Source organism: Rhinatrema bivittatum, chromosome 19 (genome assembly GCF_901001135.1).
Source record: "Rhinatrema bivittatum chromosome 19, aRhiBiv1.1, whole genome shotgun sequence".
Taxonomy (NCBI): Eukaryota; Metazoa; Chordata; class Amphibia; order Gymnophiona; family Rhinatrematidae; genus Rhinatrema; species Rhinatrema bivittatum.
Window position 1 is genome coordinate 27083558 of NC_042633.1, and position 24080 is coordinate 27107637.

General features: G+C 43.2%; 1 protein-coding gene across 1 annotated transcript in view; it reads left to right on the forward strand.

Annotated features, from left to right (window-relative positions):
- Window positions 1-24080, forward strand: part of LOC115080622 (deleted in malignant brain tumors 1 protein-like) — a 74292-nt gene that overhangs the window by 46764 nt on the left and 3448 nt on the right. Inside the window, exons 12-17 of the mRNA XM_029584907.1 lie at window positions 1732-2034; window positions 3976-4275; window positions 7048-7362; window positions 11052-11357; window positions 12936-13250; window positions 21195-21323. Coding sequence (XP_029440767.1) covers window positions 1732-2034; window positions 3976-4275; window positions 7048-7362; window positions 11052-11357; window positions 12936-13250; window positions 21195-21323 — 1668 coding nt within the window. The remainder of the gene's footprint in view (window positions 1-1731; window positions 2035-3975; window positions 4276-7047; window positions 7363-11051; window positions 11358-12935; window positions 13251-21194; window positions 21324-24080) is intronic.

Below are 24080 nucleotides of genomic sequence, written 5' to 3' on the forward strand. Positions count from 1 at the left end.
CTGACAATGGAAAAGAGCCTTTTCCATTGCCTCCCCTAAATTTTGGAACTCCCTACCAAAAGATCTGAGAACCCAACCTCAAAACAGACCTAAAAACATTGTTCCGCAAATTCTACACTGACCTTCATACTTCTGAACATCCTAACTCCCAATCGACTTTCATCCAAAAACCTCAAAATAACTTCTCTCCAACCAGAACAAACAAGCCTCCTCCCAATTAATGATACTTTCTGGACTTGAAATGTTTAATCTCTGTTTAATATGCACATTGTTATACTTTTGTACAATTGTTAAGAGTTACAATTTAAATTTTGTAAACCGTTATGATGGCTTTACTGAATGACGGTATATAAAACTCAACAAATATAAGTATTCTTGGGAGATGATGGATGCCCTTTCTCTGACAAACTGACCAGCATCTCCCTGTATACAGGAAGTGGCTCTTCTTTTATAGATAACATTCAATATTGTACAAGGGTAGAAGATTCTAGAGGGTTGTGTAATTGCCCAAAGAATCATTTACATAGGTTGTCATGTCAGCAGCATGATGTGACTATCCCTGAACTGTCCTGATTACTTCTCCCAGGTGGGGCCCATTTACCATCACTCTAGATAGTCCTTTGTTCTGTTAGAATCTTGCTGGTCAGAGCAATTAACATATCTGAAGTTTGTGTTTACAGATACTCCTGAGAATGGTGCCTTATTGTGATCGGATAGCCTGAAGTTCCCACTGTTGTCTTCTCCTTTTATGACCCTATAATTAGGCATCATAGGTGCAGCCAGCTTGACTGCCTGTCCAGATGTCCTAAGAATTCTGCAAGTCATTCTCAATAAGTCACTTAAAGTTCATATAGCCAGGGCAAGCTAAGAAAACCGAGGATTCTGGGTCATTTTTCCTTTCTCATGTTGGTTTTTCTGTTCAGGCACACTCCTCAATATAACAAATTGTATTTAAAGCAACAGTATCACTGAGGCTTGATAAAGTCTACAGCAACATGGAGAGGAATGGGTACAGAAAACGTTACTATAGAAAACAGACTAAAAAAAAACCCCCCACAAGGAAATGCCTTGACATAATCAATTGTTTGGTGAACAGCCATTAGTATGGCACAAACATTGAGCAATTGATAATGTAAGGGATGTCCTCTTCCAGACTAATCCAGAGAGCTTCAGATTTGTAACTGGGGGGAGGAAGACCCCTGTTGGTATTCCTTAAATTGGGTGGGGTTGTGCCAACTCCCAACGATAGTGTCTGTAGCTTTTGAGTTATGCTAGATACTAAATTGGACATGACCCCACTTATGTGCTTATTAGGAAGGAAATTTGTTGACAAGCCCATTTCCATGGGTAGAGCGCTGTTTTGCCCATAGCCCTATGGCCCAGGGTGTCACATTTCTCCACTATTAATTCAAGAAGTGCCATGCTGGGTCAGACCAATGGTCCAAGCCCGTCATCCTGCCTCTGACAGTGGCCAATCCAGGTCCTTGTAAGTACCTGGAAGATCATTTCACTGTTGCTGATTCCCAAATGTAGAAAATGGTGATCCCCATGCCCGTCTAGCTAATAAGTTCCTAGACCTGTCCTCCAGAAACTTGTCAAGTTGTTCTATTAACTTTGGCCATCATCCTCTAGCAACAGATTCCACAGCATAATTGTGAATGAGCTTCTCATAAAAACCACAAGATCCATTTTTTCTCATCCACCACCTCACCTCATTTTGCTTACTGACAGATGTGAGAATAGTGAATGGTCCAAGTCCTTGTGCTGGACGAGTGGAGTTGGCTTATGACGATCAATGGGGAACTATATGTGGCCGAGGCTGGGACCTGCGGGATGCTCAGGTTGTGTGCAAGCAGCTGAACTGTGGCTCAGTGTTATCCGCATTGGGAGCCGCTCAGTACGGGCAAGGGAATGGAACCATACAGCTCTCGGAGGTGAATTGCAAAGGAACAGAGAACTTCCTCAACAAATGCTCACCCGGCACCAAGAATATGAACTGCAGTCATGCTGAAGATGCTAGTGTGGTGTGTTCAGGTAATTCTTTATTTCTAGACCCACCCTAGTTTGTAAACTTTTAAAAGACAGAATGGGATCCGCTTGATGGCATTGCTAAAGATGTTAAATTCCCTTGCCCACCTCCCTCTCCTAAGGCCAGTCAAGGCTTCAGATGCTGTGAAAGCAGCATTCATAGCCCTGAACAATGGACTTTTAGCCATTGTTCAAAAGCAAAACCTACTGACCAGATTCAAGGTGCGTTCATGTTTCCCGGAGGAAACTGCAAGCTGTCTCCAGGCCACGACTTGCTGGGCGAAATGGATGACAAGGCCTTGGCAGTTACAAATGAAGGTGCAAGGTAACCTGGTCCCAGTAAGGGTCTGTTTCAAATCAGTTCCCAAATGAGCAGTAGAACTGTTAAGAACATTCCAAGTTTTGACCAGTCTAAATCCTAATGGAAAAGATTCTGTGATGACATTTGTAAGTATGCAAATACCTGCTTTCAAGTGCAGAGACTTTGCATTCATTTAATCTTTTGAGAGGTCCCAATGTGTCCTCCTGTTGGGAGGAAGATTTAAGTTGGAGTAGGCCTGGCCTCAGATGGTCTACTCAGGTATCTGAAACAGAAGCAAAACATCCCTTTTTTTTTTTTTTGGAAAGGTTAGATCATTTCATGCTAAAGTTCTACTCTCCAATAACTGAAATAGAAGTAGGACTTTCTTGTTTCCTCTTACAGGGACGAGAGGATCTGAGTTACCTTAGCTACATGTCAGTGTCTCTTCCAGCTATATATGAATAGAGGTCTTTTATTCACCCCGTGATGTGATACCACACACAGAAATTCTGTGTTTTACTGTGCTTCTCATGGTCTCGGGACAGTGTGCGCTGAGCTGCGTCGGGAGGGACTGCAGTCACGTCTACAAAGTGATTACATAGTGAGTGGCACATCCCGACGCAGCTCAGCGAAACACAGACACTTAACTATTTGACCTCTCCTCATGGTACATAGCAGACTTGGTCTTCAGCCTTTCTTCACCCTAGTGTCTATTCCAGTACATGAAACAAAATTAGTTTTCTTTATTCTACCTTTTCATTCTCTGCTCCAACAGCTGAGACAGTTTGGGTTAACGGGGGGGGGGGGGGGGGGGGAGAGGGAAATGCAGGCTAAATTATTAGGGGGTTCATGAGGACATGACCATACACTGGGCAAACTGGTGGATGAACTGGTTAAACTGGTCATTTCCTGTTAACACACACATGTTATAAAATTCCCTCCGTTATGCGTGTAAATGCCGCCATTTCCCTGCCGTTCGCGTACAGACTTAAACTTAGGAGTACACACAAACATGCCAGGCCTACTTTATAATATGTGTGCAACCTGCCCACAGGATAGAAAGTTCCAGCACCCATATACACACATGGGCACATTTTAACTCCTACCGTTCCTGCTTTTGAAAACGAATCCCCGAATGTCCCTGTACACTTCCGCAGCTTAAGTGGCACTGCATTCTAAGACATTTGTTTCCATTTCAAAGTCCACCTTTTCCTGGAACATGCACAAGACAGATTATAAAGAAAGATGCCAATTGTACATATCAGGGATGGAGGGGGGGGGGGGGGAATAGTAGGGACATAAAATGGAAAGGACTCTAATAGGTAAAAGCTTTCACCGAACTGAATTTGATATATTTTGAAGCTGGCTTTGATTATGCATTTGGATTATGGTTTTATATTTTGAAATCCATTTGTAGCACATGCATATATATATATTTATTACTATATAATGGAGTTTTGCCTTTTTGACTGTAACACATTGAGTATGGCCTTCCCCATAGAGACAAGGGCCAAAATTAAACTAAATGCCTTCAGGGACATCTCTGGGGTTTTCTATAAGTTTGCTAAAAACATGGTTGAGGGAATGTCATACTTTTTTACCTATGAAAATAACATGTACAGCAAAGAGCCTTTCTGTCTTTACAGATCATTTACCAAAACCCACTCTTGAGTCGCCATTCAAAATTTTATACCGCAAAGGAGAAGCAGTGAAAATCACCTGTGTAGTTCCTCCGCTCCACACAGAGCAGCTGGTTTATTTTCATAAAATGCACGTGTCAGACCCTGTTGCTGTAAAAGTACTGTCTACGGAGGAGACTATAGCGGTCCATGACTTTCATAAACTGGAGAACTCAGATGAAGGCAAATATGTCTGTGTATATCAGGTGGGGCCACCTGGAAACATCTTCAAGTCAATGGAAAGCAACATAGTGGAGATCATTATAGGTAAAGATCCATTCAATTTTGAATTGATTTTTAAATAGTTAACTTTTCAGCAGTGATACTGCCACCATAAGTGGCTCATTAATAAACTGAGCAGTATGGAAGTAGACTGGCTTAGAAACTTAGTGGTAAATGGAATTCACTCTGAGGAGAGAAAGGTGGGATGGGATGTCGAGCCAGTTCTCTTCAGGATCTTTGCGCATGACATAGCAGAGGAACGCGATGGAAAAGGCAGCCTTTTGGTGGATAATACAAAGAGCTGCAAAGTCATGCACCTGAGATGCAGAAATCTGTAAAGTGAATTTTTAAAGAATTGCGCATGTAAAAATGAGAACACGTATGCACAAACAGCGCACATTCGCTCAACCGCGCTACTTTATAAACTTCAAACATACATGTGCAAGTAATGGGGATTAACAGATTTGCTCGTATAAGGCGGGCTAGGGGCAGGCCAGGATCTTCCGAAGCAGAGCTGACATTTACGTGTATCAAGTGCTGTTTTAAAACCGTGACTCGAGCGCAGGTATGGCTATGCATATTTACACTTAATTATCTGGTATAAGTCAAAATTAAAAATCTTTATAGCCAAATGCTGACTGGGTGAGGGGTCTGGGTAAACTGGGGGGAGTTAAGGCTGAAGAACCGGGAAAGGGGGGGGGTGGGAGATCTTGATGACCTAGAGAGACTGGGCAAACTGGACTAAATTGGTAAAACTGGCAATTTACATCCATGCGTAAAAGCCAACAATCGCTAAGGAGAATACATGAGTTACATTTCCTCATGTAACATTTGGGAGCACAAATATGCACACATAGCAGATGTCTGTCACTTATCCCTTGAAAACGTGAGTGGTTTCGCGGGATTGGAGAAGTGGTGCTGGTCCTACTTCACAAGAGTGGTAACAGCAGAGGATGGAAACGACAGGCCGGTTAGCCTCACATCAGTGGTGGGAAAATAAAAGGAGACTCTGAAGGAAAGGATAATGAACTATACATAGAAACATAGAAATTATGGCAGAAAAGGACCAACAGTCCATCCAGTCTCCCAGCAAGTTTGAGCCCCATTTTTATCAGTTTCCCCAGCCCGTCAGTCAGGGCCCTTGTTTGCTGTTAGAGTCCAATTCCCTGTTACCTTCTGTCATAGAAGCAGAAAGTAATCTTGGAGTTGGGAGTAATGTTGGAGTTGCATCAAGAGTTTCAGGCTTATTGATTAAGGGTAGTAACAGCGCATCAACAAGTTACCCCTATGTTTATTTTTCCCAGACCACAAAATTCAGTGTCCTAGTTATTTGCTGTCTATAATTCCCTTTTCTTCCTTTCTCCCTGCTGTTGAAGCAGAGAGCAATGATGGAGTTGTGGCTTATTTAAGGGCAGTAACCGTTACTCAGCAAGTTACCCCCATGCACTCTTCTCATTCATTCCCATCCTCTAAGCCTTCAGGGATCCAGTGTTTATCCCAGGCCGCTTTGAAATCTTTCACTGTTTTCATCTTCATCACCTCTTCCGGAAGGGCAATCCAGGCATCCACCACCCTCTCTGAAGAAATATTTCCTGATGGTTCTGAGTTGTACTCCCTGGAGTTTCATTTCGTGACCCCTAGTTCTACTGATTTCTTTCCAATGGAAAAGGTTTGTCAATTATGAATCATTAAAACCATTCAAGTATCTTAAGGTCTGTATCCAATCTCCCCTGCACCTCCTCTCCTCCAGGGTCTACATATTTAAGTCCTGCATCAGGGAACTGGGTTATTGTCACGTTTTTTTGCCGAAACATGGGCCCATGTCGGTGGTTGAGTGTCTTGTATTTAAACGCAATGCTTCTCAAGATTTTGGTGTCCTAGAGCTAAGTATCTACAGTGTTATTTTTTATATTTTTTCTACAGAATTAGAGGATGTATTTGTGTAGAGTAACCAGTGGATGAAGGACAATATTGAGCGTCTTATCTCTGACAATGTTCGCAGCCCATTGCGTGGCAAGAGACAGTAGATTGTACTTTGTGCTTTTGAATTATCTGATGCTGTGTCTATAGGATATTGATAAGATATAGTGTGGTTTTATTGATGTAAAAGAATGAAGGTATGATTTTTTAAACCGCTTATCTTTTGTGTGGTAGTTATCATTGAAGTTCTTGCTCTTTTTTTTGTGTTTGGATTTTGAACACTCAGCGCCTGCTTTCTTATTGTGCCACAGGTGCCCCCAAGGGGGGGGAGCTATGCAATATTTAAATTAGGGGGTCATGTTAGTAAGGAGGTGCTAGGGTTGCTTGCGCGCCCCTAGCACCTCCTTGCTAATGTGAACCCGATCGGTGTTGGCGGTCCACCAGTTAGGAAAACTGATGCAGAGTGTATCGGCATCTGTTTACCTAAACTCCGCACAGCCAAGGGGTGCAGGAAACAGACACTTGTCATTCCAGCGTCTGTTTCCTGCACCCAGCTGCCAGTGGTTTTTTCTAAGTTTGTTTTTCCTCCTACTTAATATCGCAACGATATTAAGTAGGAGGCAGTACAGAAAAGCAGTTTCTGCTTTTCTGTACTGGTTTAAGGAGCGCACTTTCTTTTGCATCTGGAGTGAATGCATGTGATTAGCGCTATTAGACTCTCTCCACCTCGGAAACGCATTGAATAGACGCTAATCCCCTTATTACATTAGGAGATTCATTGGCACCTATTCAACCCGCGTCTGACTGCCGGTTATACAGTGCACTCGGCTGAGCACACTGTATCGCATCAGCCCCTAAGAATAATGTGTTAAAAATTGTTACCCACTTGTCTTTCAGGTGAGTTGCCCATCAGGTTGGTAGGTGGCAATCATCACTGCTCTGGAAGATTGGAGGTTTACCATAACAGTCAATGGGGAACTGTGTGCGATGATCGCTGGGATTTAGCAGATGCTGAGGTGGTATGTCGACAGCTGAACTGTGGGCCTCCTTTGTCAGCACTGGGTTATAGCCAGTTTGGACAAGGATTTGACTCAATTTGGCTGAATGAAGTTTCCTGTACGGGGACAGAGACTCTCCTGTCTGACTGTAGAGCACAAGCCTTCACAAAGCACATTTGTTACCACTGGGAAGATGCTAGTGTTGTGTGTTCAGGTAATTATTTCACTTGAACCTTATTCACCTGAATTATTTTTGGTCTCTGGAAGATAAGGAGATACAAAACTCCAAATAGCATCTGCTATAAAAGCAAACATTCATGAAATATTCAGGAAGGAAGAAACAATGTATTAGTTCCGAAATGAATATATGAATGGTATGTCCGAGGATATAATGCTGCACTGGTATGTTCCACTCTGTTCATAGATATATTTACACACAGACTGATTTATTCAAATACATACAAATACTTTATTCACTTCTAGGAAACCTTCAAGCCCAAATATATTTATTTCAGCCTTTGACAGTTGTAAGTTCACACTGAAGAATTGCCCTGGCCACATTTCTAGAGCTGTAGCAAGCCTATGGCCTCTTCCACAGGTGCCATTAGCCTAAGAGTTTGTAGTGCTGCCCCGCTGGCCCATTGCATGCAGTCTTTATGGTTCAGGAGGGAGGGCCACTCAGTTTCAGCCTTCTGACTCCCTCCTTCCTCTCCCCTGCCCATCCCCCAACTGATACCCAGAAGAGCCGAGGTGCAGGAGCCCATCCACTGTTGCCTCTCTACACCAACACAGTGAATAGAAAACCTCACTGGTCAGTACTTCCTGGGGCAAGCACAGAGCAGTAAGTGTCCACTCCTGAGGCTTGAATCTGCAAGTCACTGGCGGTGAAGCATGGGTCTCTGGTGTATAGAATGCCTAAAAGTTTCCATGTCAAATACCACATTTTCTTCCAAGGATTGCAGCACTTGCAATCTAAAAATTGTAAAAGGGTCCTTGGGGAAGACAAGGCTATAGCAGAAAAACGAAATAAATTCTTTGCTTCAGCCTTTTGGGGAGATGCCCATAATGGCAATGTAATTTGAATGTAATGATTCACAAGAACTGAAACAAATGACTGTAAAACTGGAAATAAACTAAAGAGTAACAAATCACCAGGCCCTGATAGTATTTACCCCAGATTTCTGAAAGAACTCGGGTAACCTGTTAATATCAGCTTGAGGGAGCATGTAAGGAACTTCCTCAGAACATCTTAAAGGACCGGGTACAGCTATGTGTACCGGTTGTCCTTAAGACCCAACCCAGCAAGGGATTCTGGGATAGGGTGGAGCACTGCAAGCAGGGATAAGGCAGGACCAGGAAGAGAGAAGCCTTGAGAATATGTGCACAAACCAGCTAACATGTGGTGTTTACTATTGCATAACAATGCCAGAGTCCAGCTTGGACTCTGTTCTCTGGCGAGTCCTGACTGCTCGGCATCACACAGCCCCTGTAGTTAAACATAGAAATATAGAACAAGATGGCAGATAAAGACCATCCACAGCTCCTGCTTAGCTTTACAATCACTTCCTAATCAGAGTAGGGATGTGCATTTGTTTGATTTGTTTTTTAGTGCACATTAATTTTTTTTTTTAGTGTGCACTAAATGAGATTTAGTGCACACTAAATACTATGAATGAATGAAGAAAACAGGAAACAGCATACATGCTGGCAAGTTAGATGCAAAGCATTGATAAGGAAGGCAACGAGAATTGGAAAAGAAGCTTGCCAATGAAGCAAAAACTCAACTTTTGAGGTATATTCAAAGTAAAAAGGCTTTCAGGGAGTCAGTTGGACCATTAGATATTCAAGGGGTAAAAGGGACACTTAAGGATAAAGCCATAGAGACTAAGGGCTAGATTTTTAAAAAATATGCACGCATATCCATGTGCGCACGCTACCCAGCACGCGCACATGGACGCATGATTTTATAACATGCGCACGCTGGCGCGCTCATGTTATAAAATCCCAGGTGGTGCGCTCGGGAGGGGGGGGGGGGTTTGAATAACGCAAAATCGTGCTGTGACGAGATTGGAGCCTTCCCCATTTCCCTCCCAGTCCGCTCCAATTAAGGAGCGGACTGGGAGGGAAGTGCACGAAGTAAGGAGCGGACAGGTGCCGCCTACCCTAACCTCCCTTCCCCTTCCGCTCTCCTCCCCACCCTCTAAAACCATTTTTTTTTAACCTTTTATTTTGCAAGTTACTTCAGGGCCTGACCTGAAGTAACTTGCGCACGCCGGGACAGTGAGGAATGGTGCGCTCCCGGACCATCCCCTTTTAAGGCACTGGCACTTACTCGCATCCTGAGGTTTACACGTGTGGCGTGGCACGCATAAACCCCGAGATTTACGCGCGCCGGGGTCTTAAAATCCGGCCATAAATGAATTGTTTACTTTAGTCTTCCCTGAGGAAGACGTAAAATACCCATGCCAGAAATGATATTCAAAAGTGGTGATTCAGCAGAACTGAAACTACTCTACCTAGAGAATTAACAGGAAAATTTGACAAACCTAAAGAGTAGCAAATCACCTGGACTAGATGGTGTACACCCTAGAGTGCTGAAAGAACTAAAAAATGAAATTGTGGACCTATTAGTAATTTGTAAACTATCATTAAAATAGTCTGAAGCCTGGAGGGTAGCCAAAGTAACACCAATTTTTAAAAGGGATCAAGGAATGATCTAGGAAACTACAGACAAACGAGTGATGTCTGCGCCAGGCAAAATGGTAGACTAGACACTATCATAAAGAACAAAAGTCTTGTATAACAATAGTAAATTGATTTTAACCCTTTTGTACTATTAACATCCACAACATCCTATGACAATATATGCAAGATAATTGTATTATATTATGGGGTAGATTTTAAAACATGTGCGTGGGCATCCATGTGCGAGCGCTACCTGGTGCGCACACATGGATGCCCGATTTTATAACATGAGCACATGTTATAAAATCGGGGGTCAATGCGGGCAAGGGGGGTGCACAATTGTGCAACTTGCGCGCCAATGCCCGCAGCCTTCCCCCACTCCCAACCCCCTAATCTAACCTTCCTACCCCTTCCCGCCCCTAGCCCTATCCTAAACCCCCTCCCGATCTTTATCTTACCTTCTGCACCTGCCCGGTGCCTCTGACACCGCCCTGCCCCTTTCCGAAGCCCTTGGACATACGTGTGTGGCCGAGCCTTTTTAAAATGGGCCCGCCGCGCGTAAGGCGATTTAAGCGCGTAGGCCTTTTAAAATCCGGGCCTACGCTTCCTTGCATACAATGTGGCAAACCCCAGGAATAAGAAAATGTCCGTTAGGCAAATCTTATAGATTTCCAGGGGGAAATCTACAGGTTGCTAAGCAAATAGCTGACGTTCATCCCATGTCCATGGATTGCTGCTTGTTCTATACTGCTGGAATTCTCTGACCTGAGGTGCTTAATCTGAGGGATTATTTATGCAATCATTCACAATGGAGGTAAAGCAGTTGGCTAGGGCTTCACACCTTGCTTGAAAACTGGGCGGGGCTGAGTTAGTCTAGAACGTTTGAAGCACAAGACATCTGCCCGGTTTAGAGTAAATTATTAGTCTGCATAGTTACATTCTGTTTCGCTTAAATTATTTTTACAATACAGCATTTGAAATAACCAGTCCAAATGGTAAGTTGGCAATTATGTCTTGGGATTTTTAAAATTTTTATTGAAAACTTATATGTAACCAGCCCATGTTCTTAGAAAATGATCAGTTGAACAATCTCAAAGAGCATCAATAATAAGACAGCAGACTCATTTCTAAGGAAGTACTGCACTTACTGCATACAATTTGATAGCACATATTGGGAAGAATAATACATACTTTATACATATGTTTTTTTATATGCAGATGTAAGACTCATGGATGGTCCAGGTCGATGTATCGGGAGAGTTGAAGTGTTAAAGGACAACCAGTGGGGGACTGTATGCAATGACAGTTGGGATCTGCAAGATGCAAATGTAGTGTGTAAACAGTTGAAATGTGGTCTAGCTTTCACAGCACCAGGAAATGCCCTTTTTGGACGAGGAAAAGGTCCCATTTGGCCAAGTCATGTTAACTGTAGAGGGACAGAGTCCATCTTGAGTCAGTGCCCAGCAGCCTTGAAGACTAAGCATGAATGCGGTCATGGAGGAGAAGCTAGTGTCATATGCTCAGGTAACTTCCATCCATAATATATCCCCAGATTTAAACTCCAGTATAATGGCCTCCACTGACTAATCAGATCGTCAATAGAAACCTCGAGGTCCATGTTCAAAAGCCATTTACATAGACAACTCAAGTAATCCATCTGTCTAGCAAATGGGACACATTCAGCCACTTACCCAGCTAAATTATAGCTGGATAAGTAGTTATCCAGCTATAATTTAACCGGATAAAAAATTTTTTCCAGAGGCATTCCAGGGAGAGGGGGCTGTACCTTCTATTGCTCCCTGGTGAGACCGCAACTAGAATACTGTGTGCAATTCTGGTTGCTGGATCTCAAAGATATAGTTGCACTGGAGAAGGTACAGAGAAGGGCGACCAAAATGATAAAGGGAATGGAACAGCTCCCCTATGAGGAAAGGCTAAAGAGGTTAGGACTGTTCAGCTTGGAGAAGACGGCTGAGGGGGGGATATGTTAGAGGTCTTTAAAATCATGAGGACTAGAACAGGTAAATGTGAATTGGTTATTTATTCTTTCAGATAATACAAGGATTAGGTGGCACTTCATGAAGTTAGCAAGTAGCACATTTAAAACAAATCAATATTTTTTCACTCAATGCAAAATTAATCTCTTGAATTCATTGCCAGAGCATGTGGTTAGTGCAGTTAGTCAGATTTTAGAAGGCCTGCACACATAAATCCCGGGGTTTACGCTCGTGGCTGGGCCTTGCGCGCGCCGAGTAAATTTTTGAAGGGGCCCGGCCATGCGCGCAAACCCCAGTATGTGCATAAGTGCTGGGCTTCATCAAAAGGGGCGGGCTGACAGGGTGGGACGGGATGGAGGCCGGCCGGGACAGCGGCCATTAGCCGCTGTCCTGGGGAAGAGCATGCTGACAGTCGGCCGGGGTGCATAAAGAGCAGCAAGTAATGAAATAAAAAAAAAAATTTAGGGCAGGTAGATTAGTTTTAGGGGGTAGGGAGGAGAGGGGAAGGAAGATTAGGCAGGGAGTTAGGGAACTGGGGAAGGCCTGATTGCATTGCCATGCAGAATTTGCAAAAGTACACACCGCCTTGCGTGTGCTGTACACACGTGTGCGCGGATTATAAAATCTGGCATGCATGTGCGCGCAGCCACCCAATTTTATAACATGCGTGCACCAGTGCACACGCATGTTATAAAATCGGCGCGTCCATGCGTGCACGCCGGGAGTCGCATGCACATGGATGTGCGCGCTCGTTATAAAATCTACCCTTTAGTGTAGCTGGGTTTATAAAAGGTTAGCTGGATGACTGGTCCCACCCTGTGCTTGACTTATCTAGCTAACTTTTTAGCCGGATAAAAAGTTAGCCTGCATTGTCAGGGGTGGTCACACCAGCAGGATTGTTAAATGCCAGCGTTTGTCTGGCTGAGTGCCAAACTTAACCGGACAAATACGCTGAATATGGATCTCAAGGTTGATAGTAACGTTCATGTTTATGCTGGTTTCTGGCTGGTAGCAAGTTTTGGAAGTTTCACAAAACTTCCAAACATTTCCTGCATTTTCCCTTGGATGTAATAGCTTTTTAACATAGCACTTTTTTTCCCTCCAGGTGATATCTTGCATCCAGTTATTTCCATGAAGCCTCCATCTGACCAGGTGACTCTTGGAAACACATTCATGATCACTTGTACGGTTATAGATGTGTACCCAGGACTGAGATTCTTCCTGGTCCAGTCCCCTGAAAATAAGACACACACTTTCTACACATCCGTGACTGGCAGCTCTGCTACATTCACCCTAACTGCTGAGAGCACTAGCGCCTCTGGAAATTACACATGTCACTATGAGATCCACGTGTACGGGCAGCATTTCCGCTCTCCAGATAGTGAGATCCTGCAGATCCTGGACCTTCTGCCTCCAAAAGGTTAGTCAGTTTTGGGGTTTTCTAAGTGGAGATTTGTGGGTAGCAGCAAATGTTTTTCACTGGGCAAAAACTAATCGGAGAAAGTTCTTTTTTACTCAATGCACAATTAAACTCTGGAATTTGTTGCCAGAGGATGTGGTTAGTGCAGTTAGTATAGCTGTGTTTAAAAAAGGATTGGATAAGTTCTTGGAGGAGAAGTCCATTACCTGCTATTAAGTTCACTTAGAGAATAGCCACTGCCATTAGCAATGGTTACATGGAATAGACTTAGTTTTTGGGTACTTGCCAGGTTCTTATGGCCTGGATTGGCCACTGTTGGAGACAGGATGCTGGGCTTGATGGACCCTTGGTCTGACCCAGTATGGCATTTTCTTATGTTCTTAAGAAATTGGTTCAGATAATTACAAACCCCATGGCAAAGGCAGAGTGGAAGATTCTGGATAATCGGATTCCAACAGAGAAATGTCTTGACTCAAGATATACAAAAAGTCCATTTTTCATTTTGGGCTTCATTCAGTGCCTGCTTTGGAGGGCAAATAATGCTAGATATTGAGATTTTTTCCAAATGTCTATCATGAGAAGATATTTGAGGTAGTAACAAAAATACTTGCCACAGCTCAAGGGAACATATTTGGGGAATGCAAGAGGTGGCCCTACCATAAACATTTTATCATTGTTCTCTGCTCTATGGACCTTCCACAAAGGGTTATTCACCCACAAATATACATTCGCACTTAATTTGCTCCTTAAATCAACAGGCCAAAATATATTCACTTCTCTTTCAGAATAGAATATCTCCAGGTCAGGCCACTGGCCCAGCCATGCAGCTCCATTTACAGTCAAGCTTCTTTCTTTTTCCTTTAATGACAAAAGTAAGAAAATATCTGTAATCCCTGCTGCTGTTCTCTCTAACTGATTTAAAAACAATGGCTTCCCTTGCAGAAGCCACCCTTAAAGGGGTCCATATTGCTGCTCCCGCTTGTTATCTGCACAGTGTGATTCCTTTTGCAATGCCACACACCACAATATCTAACTTTACCCTCATTTTGTTTGCAGTTAGGTATCTACTGTTTTCCAGTTTGCTTGAATTTTCTTGCCCTTGCTATGGTCAACAGATGGCTACATACTTCTCTGCCTTGATATTTTGCCCAGCTCGAGAAAATATCACAGTATCGCCACATTTTTTTATTGCGGGAAACTCTGCAGGGCAGGGGTCCATAAAATGCACAATGGGCCAATACACTCAGCCGAGCGCACCTTTAGCCCCAGTTTGGCTGCGTGTTTTCGATGTGCTATTTTTACCCCTTATACAGTAAGGCGTAATAGTGCGTCAAACGCGCAGCCAACCCCCCCCGAAACTAATAGTGCCCGCAACATGCAAATGCATGTTGATGGGCCTATGAAACATTCCCGCGCGATACAGAAACTAACGCTTGCACAAAGGCAGGCGTTAATTTCTGCCGGCACCGGGAAAGTTTACAGAAAAGCAGAAAACTGCTTTTCTGCACACCCTCCGACTTAATATCATAGCAATATTAAGTCAGAGGCCCCAAAATTTAAAAAAAAAAAATTGAAATTAAAAAAAAATCTGCCCACAGTAATGTTGGTTTCTCAAGACCATGGGTAGGAGTGATTAGTAATGAATAACCCCAGACCGAGGAACACTCTGGGTGTTCTTGCTCATACTCAGTCTGTATTTGCTTCTGAATTTGTGTGCAAACCATTCCGAATCTGTCTTGGTTTGATTTTGGACTCTGTGTAAACAATTCTGAAAGTGTCTTGAATCTGCTCAGGCTACCATTGCCAAAGATGGTTTATTCAATGTTAATCAGTAAAGAAAGCTGGGGCTTGACCATTGGAACTTGGTCTTGAGAAACCAACATTACTAATCACTCCTACCCCTGGCACCAGGTTTCTTGCACCCACCCTACACACAAATCAAAGGTTGTATCTTTCACTTACCCTGTCTTCAAGCTCTTTGTTCCCTTTCTTCAGTTACCTGTCTCCCATCCATCCCTCTGCCCATATCCTGACTTTACCCTAAACTTTCAATATTGTGACAGAAGCCAACTTTAATTGAATTGTAATCTGCTTTGAGACCTTTCTGATGCAGGCAGCATATCAAATGTGTATAAATAAGTTGTTAAATGTATCTGGATAACTTGAGTTATTTAGATAAATGTCTACTTTTGAATATCATGTGTCTAAATTTTAGCTATTACAGGGGTGAGAAAACTGTTTGAGCCATGGCCCCATTTCCATTCATGCAATTGGTTGGGGCACCCTAAGATGGGTGACTATATCTGCCTGCTCTATTTCTTTAAAGAGTGTGCCCATATATTTTACATACAGCAAATTTTTAGGAAATATCACAAAGCTTTATTCCAAGATAATCCCATATGAACAAAATATTTACAGACGATAACCACCCGGAGAACTGCATATTAGTTTTTGCCATGCTAATGACAAAATGACTGACCCGTGTCAAACCATCCATACACCTACTCATCATGCAAACATACAATAGCATAAACCTTTAAAAACTGTGATACTCTTAGTTTAAGTAAGTGGTTTTCTCCATGAAACACGTCTGTTTCACCTTCCTGCATCTCAATGGATTGACCAGTGCTCTTCTCAAGGCTTACTTCTGCCAATAAAACTCTTATTCTGAAATCATATGTATCAAAATTTGTTCTGAGAGGAAAAGCCCTTAGTACTGAACTGAAACGCCAAAGGCTGGCTCCCCAACCAGTTGGTGCAATCACTAGTCCACAAAAACCTCTCCTTTTTATAAATTGTATTTGTAAATAATTTTTAACTTCAAATTTTAGGTTTTGTTTTTTTTTATATATATAAATACAAAAGTATGCTGGTATTGCAAAACTCTTTTCAGAATTGCTTATAATGGCAAGTTCTTCTTAGCACATTTTGCATTTTTATGAATTTAAAGTAGGGCTTGGCTCCAAATGTAAAAATCACTTGGATTTAGTTATCTTTGTAACACAGTCCTTGTAATGTGATTATCTCCATGCCGCCGTCTTTTGTCGGTATCAGTTTAATTCTGAGAAACGCTGACATTGACCACGTTTCATGGAATCACTGCATCAGGCCTACAGCTCAAGAGCTGAAAAATATAATTATCAACTCTTTACTTCCTTATTTAATTAATTCTTCTAACAATTATATTCACTGAACATTTCCTTGTGCTTTTTTCTGTCTGCTCCCAAATTCTTTGTGATGTATTCCTCTCGGATATAAGTACAATACTAAATTATGGCTGGCGTTTATTTAAAAATCTAGCCTATCAAAATGCTCATATACCACTCTTCTTACTAGTCAATTCAAAATAGCAAATCATTTCTTTCTGATATATTGTTTCAAAGAAATGTATTGGTTGATCTTTCTCATTTGCATTCTGATGACCAGTCCCATTTGCTAAATTCAAAATTTGAGTACCTTTCCATATTTTTAAGACCAGTGCATAAAACTATCCGGTCTAAAGTTCTCAAGCAGGTACATAATTGCATTGGATTGTCTACTCTTCAGGTCCTAATAAGGTACTCAAATGTTTCTCAACATTAAACAAAACAAGATTTCTGTTTTAGCCCACTGTACAGAAAACTATCCTGGATTTCAATGGTTATAAAAAAAAAAAATTAACAACTTTTCAGGAAGGTAATTGAAAACAAACGTTTTTCTTTTGTTAACTTCTGAAGAATCAATACGATGAAATCTGCTCTTAAGTTCCCAATCAGGTACATCAATACATTGGATTTTCTATGCCACAGTTCCCAACCAGGTGCTTAAGCAAGTTTCAAATTAATGGAGAATCTCTTTACTCCAGGTCACACACAACTGTCCCAGATTCCAGCGCTTGATGAAAACTATTGGCAGAAACTTCATTCAAAACGATCATTAAAGCAAACATTGTTCTTTTGCTTTCACTACAATGAACTCCCATAGACTACAAGGATTCTGCTATATGATGATGTGATCATTCAAACCATGTCCTTTTCTGTTTTCTTTGTATAGCTGCACTGAATAGGACTCTTTGTTATCAGTGCGAGAACAAGACGAGCACCTGATTGGGAACTAGAGAGCAGATAATATAATGCAACGGTGGACTTGATTGAGACCCAAATAGTAGACGATGGTTATCAGTTTGAGAAAAAGAAGAGTACCTGATTGGGAATTGGCGCAGACAATATAAGGGAGAGGTGGACATGATTGAGAACTTAAGAACAGACAAGCCGGAGCAATTAAGCCAATTCCAAAAAACTTGCGGGAGAGCCGGTGCTCTGAGGCGAGCACCGGCTCTCCCGACACGCTCCCAGGCACCTCTCCTGGGCGCGCGATTCAATATTTAAATTAGTGCCGGTGCTAATAAGCTGGGCTGAATAGGAATCTTGGTTATCTGTGCGAGAACAAGAAGAGCACCTGATTGGGAACTAGAGCAGATAATGTAATGCAACGGTGGACTTAATTGAGACCTAAATAGTAGATGACTCAAAGCAATGTTTTTTGGTTTTGTTTTTTTTTTTAGAGGGAGGTGATTTTTGCAGTCTGACAACAAACGCTTAATTTTACCGGTGTCGTTTGTCGAACCTTCTGACAGCCACGGGTTCGGAAAACGGATGCCTGCAAAACTGAGTGTCCGTTTTCCAACCCGCGGGCAGATTTTTTTTTTTAAAAGAATTTTTTTTTTTTATGGGGGCCTCCGACTTAATATCGCTATCTGAGGGATAAATGTGCGTCTGAGACGCACATTTATTTTTTTGAGTGTGGAGTGAATGAGTAAAAGCCTCATTCACATACATTTGCATGTGATGAACGCTAACTCATTCACTCCGTGTCAGATGCGTGTTAAATAGGTGCTAATCCCCCTATTGCATTAGGTGGATTAGCGCCTATTTAACACACGTCCGACTGCGGGTTATACAATATGCACAGCCAAAGGGGGCTGTATCAGCCTGAATGGTAGAAGGAGGAGATGTTGAATTTTGTAGTCCCATGCTCTTTTGAATTCATTAATTGTTCTTATCTTCACCACCTCTTCTGGGAGGGCATTCCAGGCATCCACCACCCTCTATGAAGAAATATTTCCTGATATTAATTCTTAGTCATCCACCATGGAATTTCAAATCATGACTCCTAGTTCTACTCTTTCCTTTCCAGCGGAATAGGTTTGAAATTTGTGCATCACTGATACCTATCAGGTATCTGAAGGTCTGTATCATATCTTCCCTGCGCTTCCTCTACTCCAGGGTATACATATTTAGATCCAGAGAACCAGGAGAGAGCCCCGTTGTGATCCAGCTGAGCGTCTGAGGTGACTGGTCGTGTTCTTCTTAGTCTATGCCTTTCCCATGTCAGCCAAAGGTGCCTGGAGGCCCCTATAATGTCAAGGCAGTAGCGGTTTGCTGCCGCCGGCTCGCTCCTTCTTTCCAGTTTAATTTGGAGTTTTGATGGGAAGAAAGAGGAAAGGGAGGCCCCCTTCAACATCAATGGCCTTGAACTCAGTATATGAAGCTATGAATGCCCATGTGCAACACCTGGCTTTGTCTACTCCAGATGACACGAGTGGTAAGGGTTCCGGAATTTCCTTGCGCCCTGACCAACGCACCCCCACCTCCACTTCCTCCCGCAGTTATTCCAGCAATGCTGATGGATGTACAAAATTGAGTCTGTGAGTCCATCACAAGGGACGTTACTCGAAATAGGCAATGCTCTTGTTCCAGTAGCAGTGCCTGCTCCAGTTTCTTCTCATGAAGAACAAGGTAGGAGAGGCTCCTGACACAAGGCAAGTTGTTACACACACCGAAAACACATTGATGCAGTCAGGCTCCCAGCTTTGCAAGTTCTCCTTCGGTGCTTCCACATGACTGACTGACAGATAGAAAAGCACCTTTGGGTCTTAGAGCCAGTTGCTTCTTCAGTTTGTGATCACGTTTCGACATTGAGGGCGGGTCAAGCAATAAGTATTAAGGGTCCTTTGTTACGTAACAAAATTGAATCACTTGAGAATATAATTCTCTTTAAAACTGTTTTTCTTAAAATGTCCCTAAATCTAGGCTCTTGGACCCAGTTGAACTTTTCAAAAAAATATGTACTGTATGAGACTTTACAGATTGTAAAAGAGTAATTCAGGTATTTCAATGTTACAATGTTCCTGATGCTAAGAGCTGCAAATGCTGGGGAAGGAGGATTTGATTTTTCAGTCTCATTTCAAAGTGCAGCTATGTCTAAAATTGTGTATTCATCTAATGAAAAATCTGTACTCGGGCAACTTTGTTTGTTTTGCACAGACAGATTATCAAACCCAAGTCTTTATCGAGACAGTATTTTAAATATCAACCTGAGCTATTTTGTGGACAATTGCAAGTTTTTCCAGATGTCTCTAGACCAACCCAAGCACATAAAGTTTTTTGCAATTGAGGCAACGTGTTGAGCTGGGGGCTTTGTTCTATTTGAAGTTTCCTTCTAAATGTATTGTCCTTCTACGTGGGGATAATAAACTTGTTTTCCTCCATCCAACACATCTTGAACAGTTTATTGTGGATATAATCAGGAATACCAACTAGCTAGAAGACTAGAGTGCTTTAAATAAGTAAGGGGCAGATTTTCAAAGGGTTACGCGCGTAACCACAAAAACCTGCTTCTGCGCGCGCCGAGCCCATTTTGCATAGGCTCGGCGCTGCGCCGGTCCGGGGGCAGGACCGAGGCCTCCGGCACAGCGGCCGGGCCAGGGGATGGCGTGCCGGCAGCTGGTTGGTGCGCGCAAGTTACGCCTGCCAGAGGTAGGCATAAATCCTGAAATAAAGGTAGGGGGAATTTAGGTAGGGTTGGGGGGGGGGGCGGGTTAGATAGGGGAAGGGAGGGGAAAGTGGGGGGGGGGGAGCGGAGGGAACGGGGAAAGCCATCGGGGCTCCCCTAGGGTTCGGCGTGTGCACCCCCTTGCATGCGCCGACCCTGGATTTTATAACAGTTAACTTTAGGCCCAGTCCTGTTCCTAGTCCTTTTCTTGATTTCTGGTTAGCCAACACTGGGCCCAGTCCTGATCATACTTCTATCCTAGATTCTGGGCAAACCCCAGCCTATCCCTGTGCCTAGACATGCCCTTGACCCTGGGTTGTCCAAGGCTGGGTCCAGTCAACCCCATGGCTACACTGGGTTATGCTTTCCTGAAGTGGGTTTGGGACCACTGGGATTTTTGGGGCATATAGAGTCCACCCTTTTGGCATTTCTGGATTCTTGTTCCTGGTCCCATCTATTGTCAGTCAGTTCCAGGATTATTGTCATAGTCCTTTCCTGATGTGTGTTTTTATTTTGGATTCTTGACCTGAATTTTTAATCTCATTTCCACTTGTATATCACCTCTTAATTTAAAAAATCCATCTGGAAAAACCAGTTTACATAGCAGACCGTTTACTTGGCAGCTAGAAACAAGGGAACAAGGCCAAGAAGAGTTTTTTAACTCATAAAACATGCCTAATAATAACCTAAAAAGGGAGCACTAATTGCTTACAGTTGAAACACCAAGGAATAGTCCATTATTTCTCAATGTAGCTTGACTTGCGAGACGCCATGGGAGCGTGGAGCCCAGTGCATTTGTATTTGCAACTTAAAACATTCTTGCGGACTGTGCAATATGCTTTAAGATCGATTACACATGACCCAGCTTGTATGGTGAAAGTAAAAGGATATATACTTCACCATTCTGAGTGTTATGACGGTCTTTTGTTACATTTGATACAGTGTTCCTTGGTGTTTCAATAAGCAATTACTGATTGAGTTCTACCTTTTCTGAGTATCTCTCTACAAATGCATTCATTTTAGGACTCATTTGTGTTGTGATTAACAATAACCTAAGACAAGTTGAAATAAGTATATCTTCTTGTCATGGGACCATAAAACTAATAGTATGTTTAAAACTCTTGCCTACAGATTCCAAACTCTTTTTCCCCCTGATTCTGGTTCTGGTTCTGATAATCCTGCTTATTTCCGTGTCCTTCATATTCCTCAAGAAGAGGAGGAGATCCAACAGGCAGATGCTCCAGGTCATGGCTCCTGCAAGTAAGAACAATGAATTGCCCTTAAAACCCAATGAACTTGAAATGGCAATGGATGGCAGCTATGCTGACTGCTGGCCTCTGACAGAGAGAGCTCAGTGGAGTTTCCCGTTATAGAGCCACTCCAGTCTCTTTAAGTGTCACCCATTCTTAAGAAAAATGGGGGGAAAAAAACCATCCTTGCCACTTGTATAACTGACCTTGTCTTCCTTCTGAAGTAACTGTGTTTATGTAGAATCATAAGGATGGGAGAACTTCTCTAAGCAATCTTTGACTAATAGTTGAAAAGTGCTTAAAATAAACAGACTCCCACCTCATTCCAATAAGAGGGCTCCCAGCCAGAGATCTCTGATCCATTTCATAGCCTGGATCCTATCCAATAGCAAGTTGATCGGGCTGTTGCATTTCATGACCAATGACCATTAAAGGAGACCAACATATTGTAGAGAGCATGAGATGAGCAAAGTTAAGGTTGATAAATGTGGATCGAGGAAAGAGGAGGTGATTGGCTAGTACGGTAGGTACAGAAGACAGAGGATGAGGAATGGTAATATGGGCTGACCAATTCATGGTCCAGGGATCTGACCTTGTGCCAGTCACATGAAAGGGGGCAGGTTGGCACCTTTTTGAAAAATAGTCGACAGGATGGGGTGCTAGAAGGTGCCTGGCCCCAATAAGGGACCAGATTCTTATTTTTAAGGTTCCGGGAGTTGGGGGGGGGCGGAGTCAGGAGGTGGGAGGGTTTGCCTGGGGCTTTGCAGGCGGTGGGTTCCCTGAACCCCCATTTTGGCAAATTCATACCTTTGAGGGGGAGGGGGGTACACTATACCCCAATGAATGCCTGCTGTCTATTGGGGTGGGGAGCTGGGGGACCCCTGAATGCCTAATGCATTTAATGTGAAGCTGAAAAGTGGGGCCCTCGCCGCACGTGCTTTTTCCATTTATCTTTTCACTTTGAGGACTTGGGGCGGCCTTGAGTGGTGGGCCCCGGGTTGAGCTGGGGGTCAGTCGTGGCACTTTTTGGTAGCGGCCCTTTAAGGTGACGGCGGTTCCTTGAGGCCACTCGCCGCCCTCTTTTGTCCCTCGGTGTTTGGCCGTGAGAGAGCTGTGATCTTCTTTTCAGGAGAGGGGGTGCCACTATCGCGGCAACAACCCCCCCCCCCCCACCATAGTGAGTCTCCTCCCGTGAAAAAAAATTGCAGTTTGATGAATCCAGGCTATGTTGGTTGTCTTAATTGGTTCTAGTCTATTGCTTTGCCTTCATGCATTGATTTTAAATTTTCTCTTGTTTTGCATAGCTACTTGTTTTGAAAATTTGTGTTCTGTTAAGTCACAAATCACAGCAGATAACACGTGCATACAAGAGTACAGCAATAATTTAAAAAATAAAAAATGTAGTTACAGTAAAATAACACCACTCAGTACATAAAACTTACATTGGGGAAAAGTAGACAACACTAACATGAAAATCATGAATGTTATATTTTTCCCTGCTGTGTTTTGTGAATCAACGGGCCACAAATGTTTTAAATATAATAAATGTGCTTCTGTCCTATCCAGTACAGGATCCAAACTTCACTTCCATTATCAAAATGTCAGGAGGCGGGAGGGAGATGTACCCCAGATAGTTATATGCCCAGCATCACCTCTGCTGGTTCAGAAGCTGCCTGTTACCACTTCCAATGTTGGGGTGCAGGCAGGGCCTGTTCTCCATTACAACCTCTGAGTCAGTGTCAAGGTATGGAGAGGTGGGTGGCACAAACTGCAGAAATGACCAGGTGCCCCTTACCCACTTTCAAGGCATGGCAGCACAAGAGCGATGGGAATGGATGCTGGGGTAGATGTTGGGGGCAGACAGAGGACATTAGGTGAGTGGGGTGGTTGTGGAGAGAGGGTGCAAGATGGGGTGAGGATAGGATGAAGAGGATTCTGGTCAGGTGTGCGGCGGAAAGAGGATGCAATGAGGTCAGGTGTCTTGAGCAAGGCGTGAAGGGGGAGAAAGGATGTTGGAGAGAAGACAAGATAATGCTGGATGGAGGATAGAAGGGGATGCTAGGCACTGTGCATGTGGTAAAGGGTGAGAGGAGACGGGAGGTTGAGTGGGAAAAGAGGGGGATGCTGTGCCAGAGCTGCCACATATTAAGTAAAGAGAGCAATCAAATAAGAAAATATGGCCTAAGGATACAGAAATAATCCTAATTGCACTGGCCTGATTCAAAAGGACTTCCAAGCTCACCTTCATATATTGCCTGTGTACATTACACCATACAAGCTCCAGAAAGCAGTTCTTTCATTATGCCAAAGTATTAAGAGCACTAGCAATACAATGAAAGCTTGAGTAAGATTCATTTTAGTCACTGGATGCACAAGACTACCCAAAGGTAAATCCTGTACCTCCAGGAAGAGACCCCCCTGCCATCCACTTCACCAATGCAGGCAGAGCAGAATTAGGATGTTTCCCCATGCACATGCGCAAGTTCTGATGTCATCTCAGTAAAAAGTAATGCAAACTCCCTCCACTACCAAGCACACCGTGAAATAGAAAATCCTGCATAAAAAAAACCAAACAAACAAATCAGCATAGATGTAGCAACCCTGCCAGGCCCTAGCAGCTTGCGTCCCAGCATTACTCTCGGAGCAAGGTTGCATGCTGCTGGGTCTGCACTTGAGCACTGTGATTCTGGGCGGGAGGAGGCTGACCTGCGGCCCACAACATTTTCTTATACCTTCAGGTTTGGGGGAATGCTGACCCCAGAAAGGC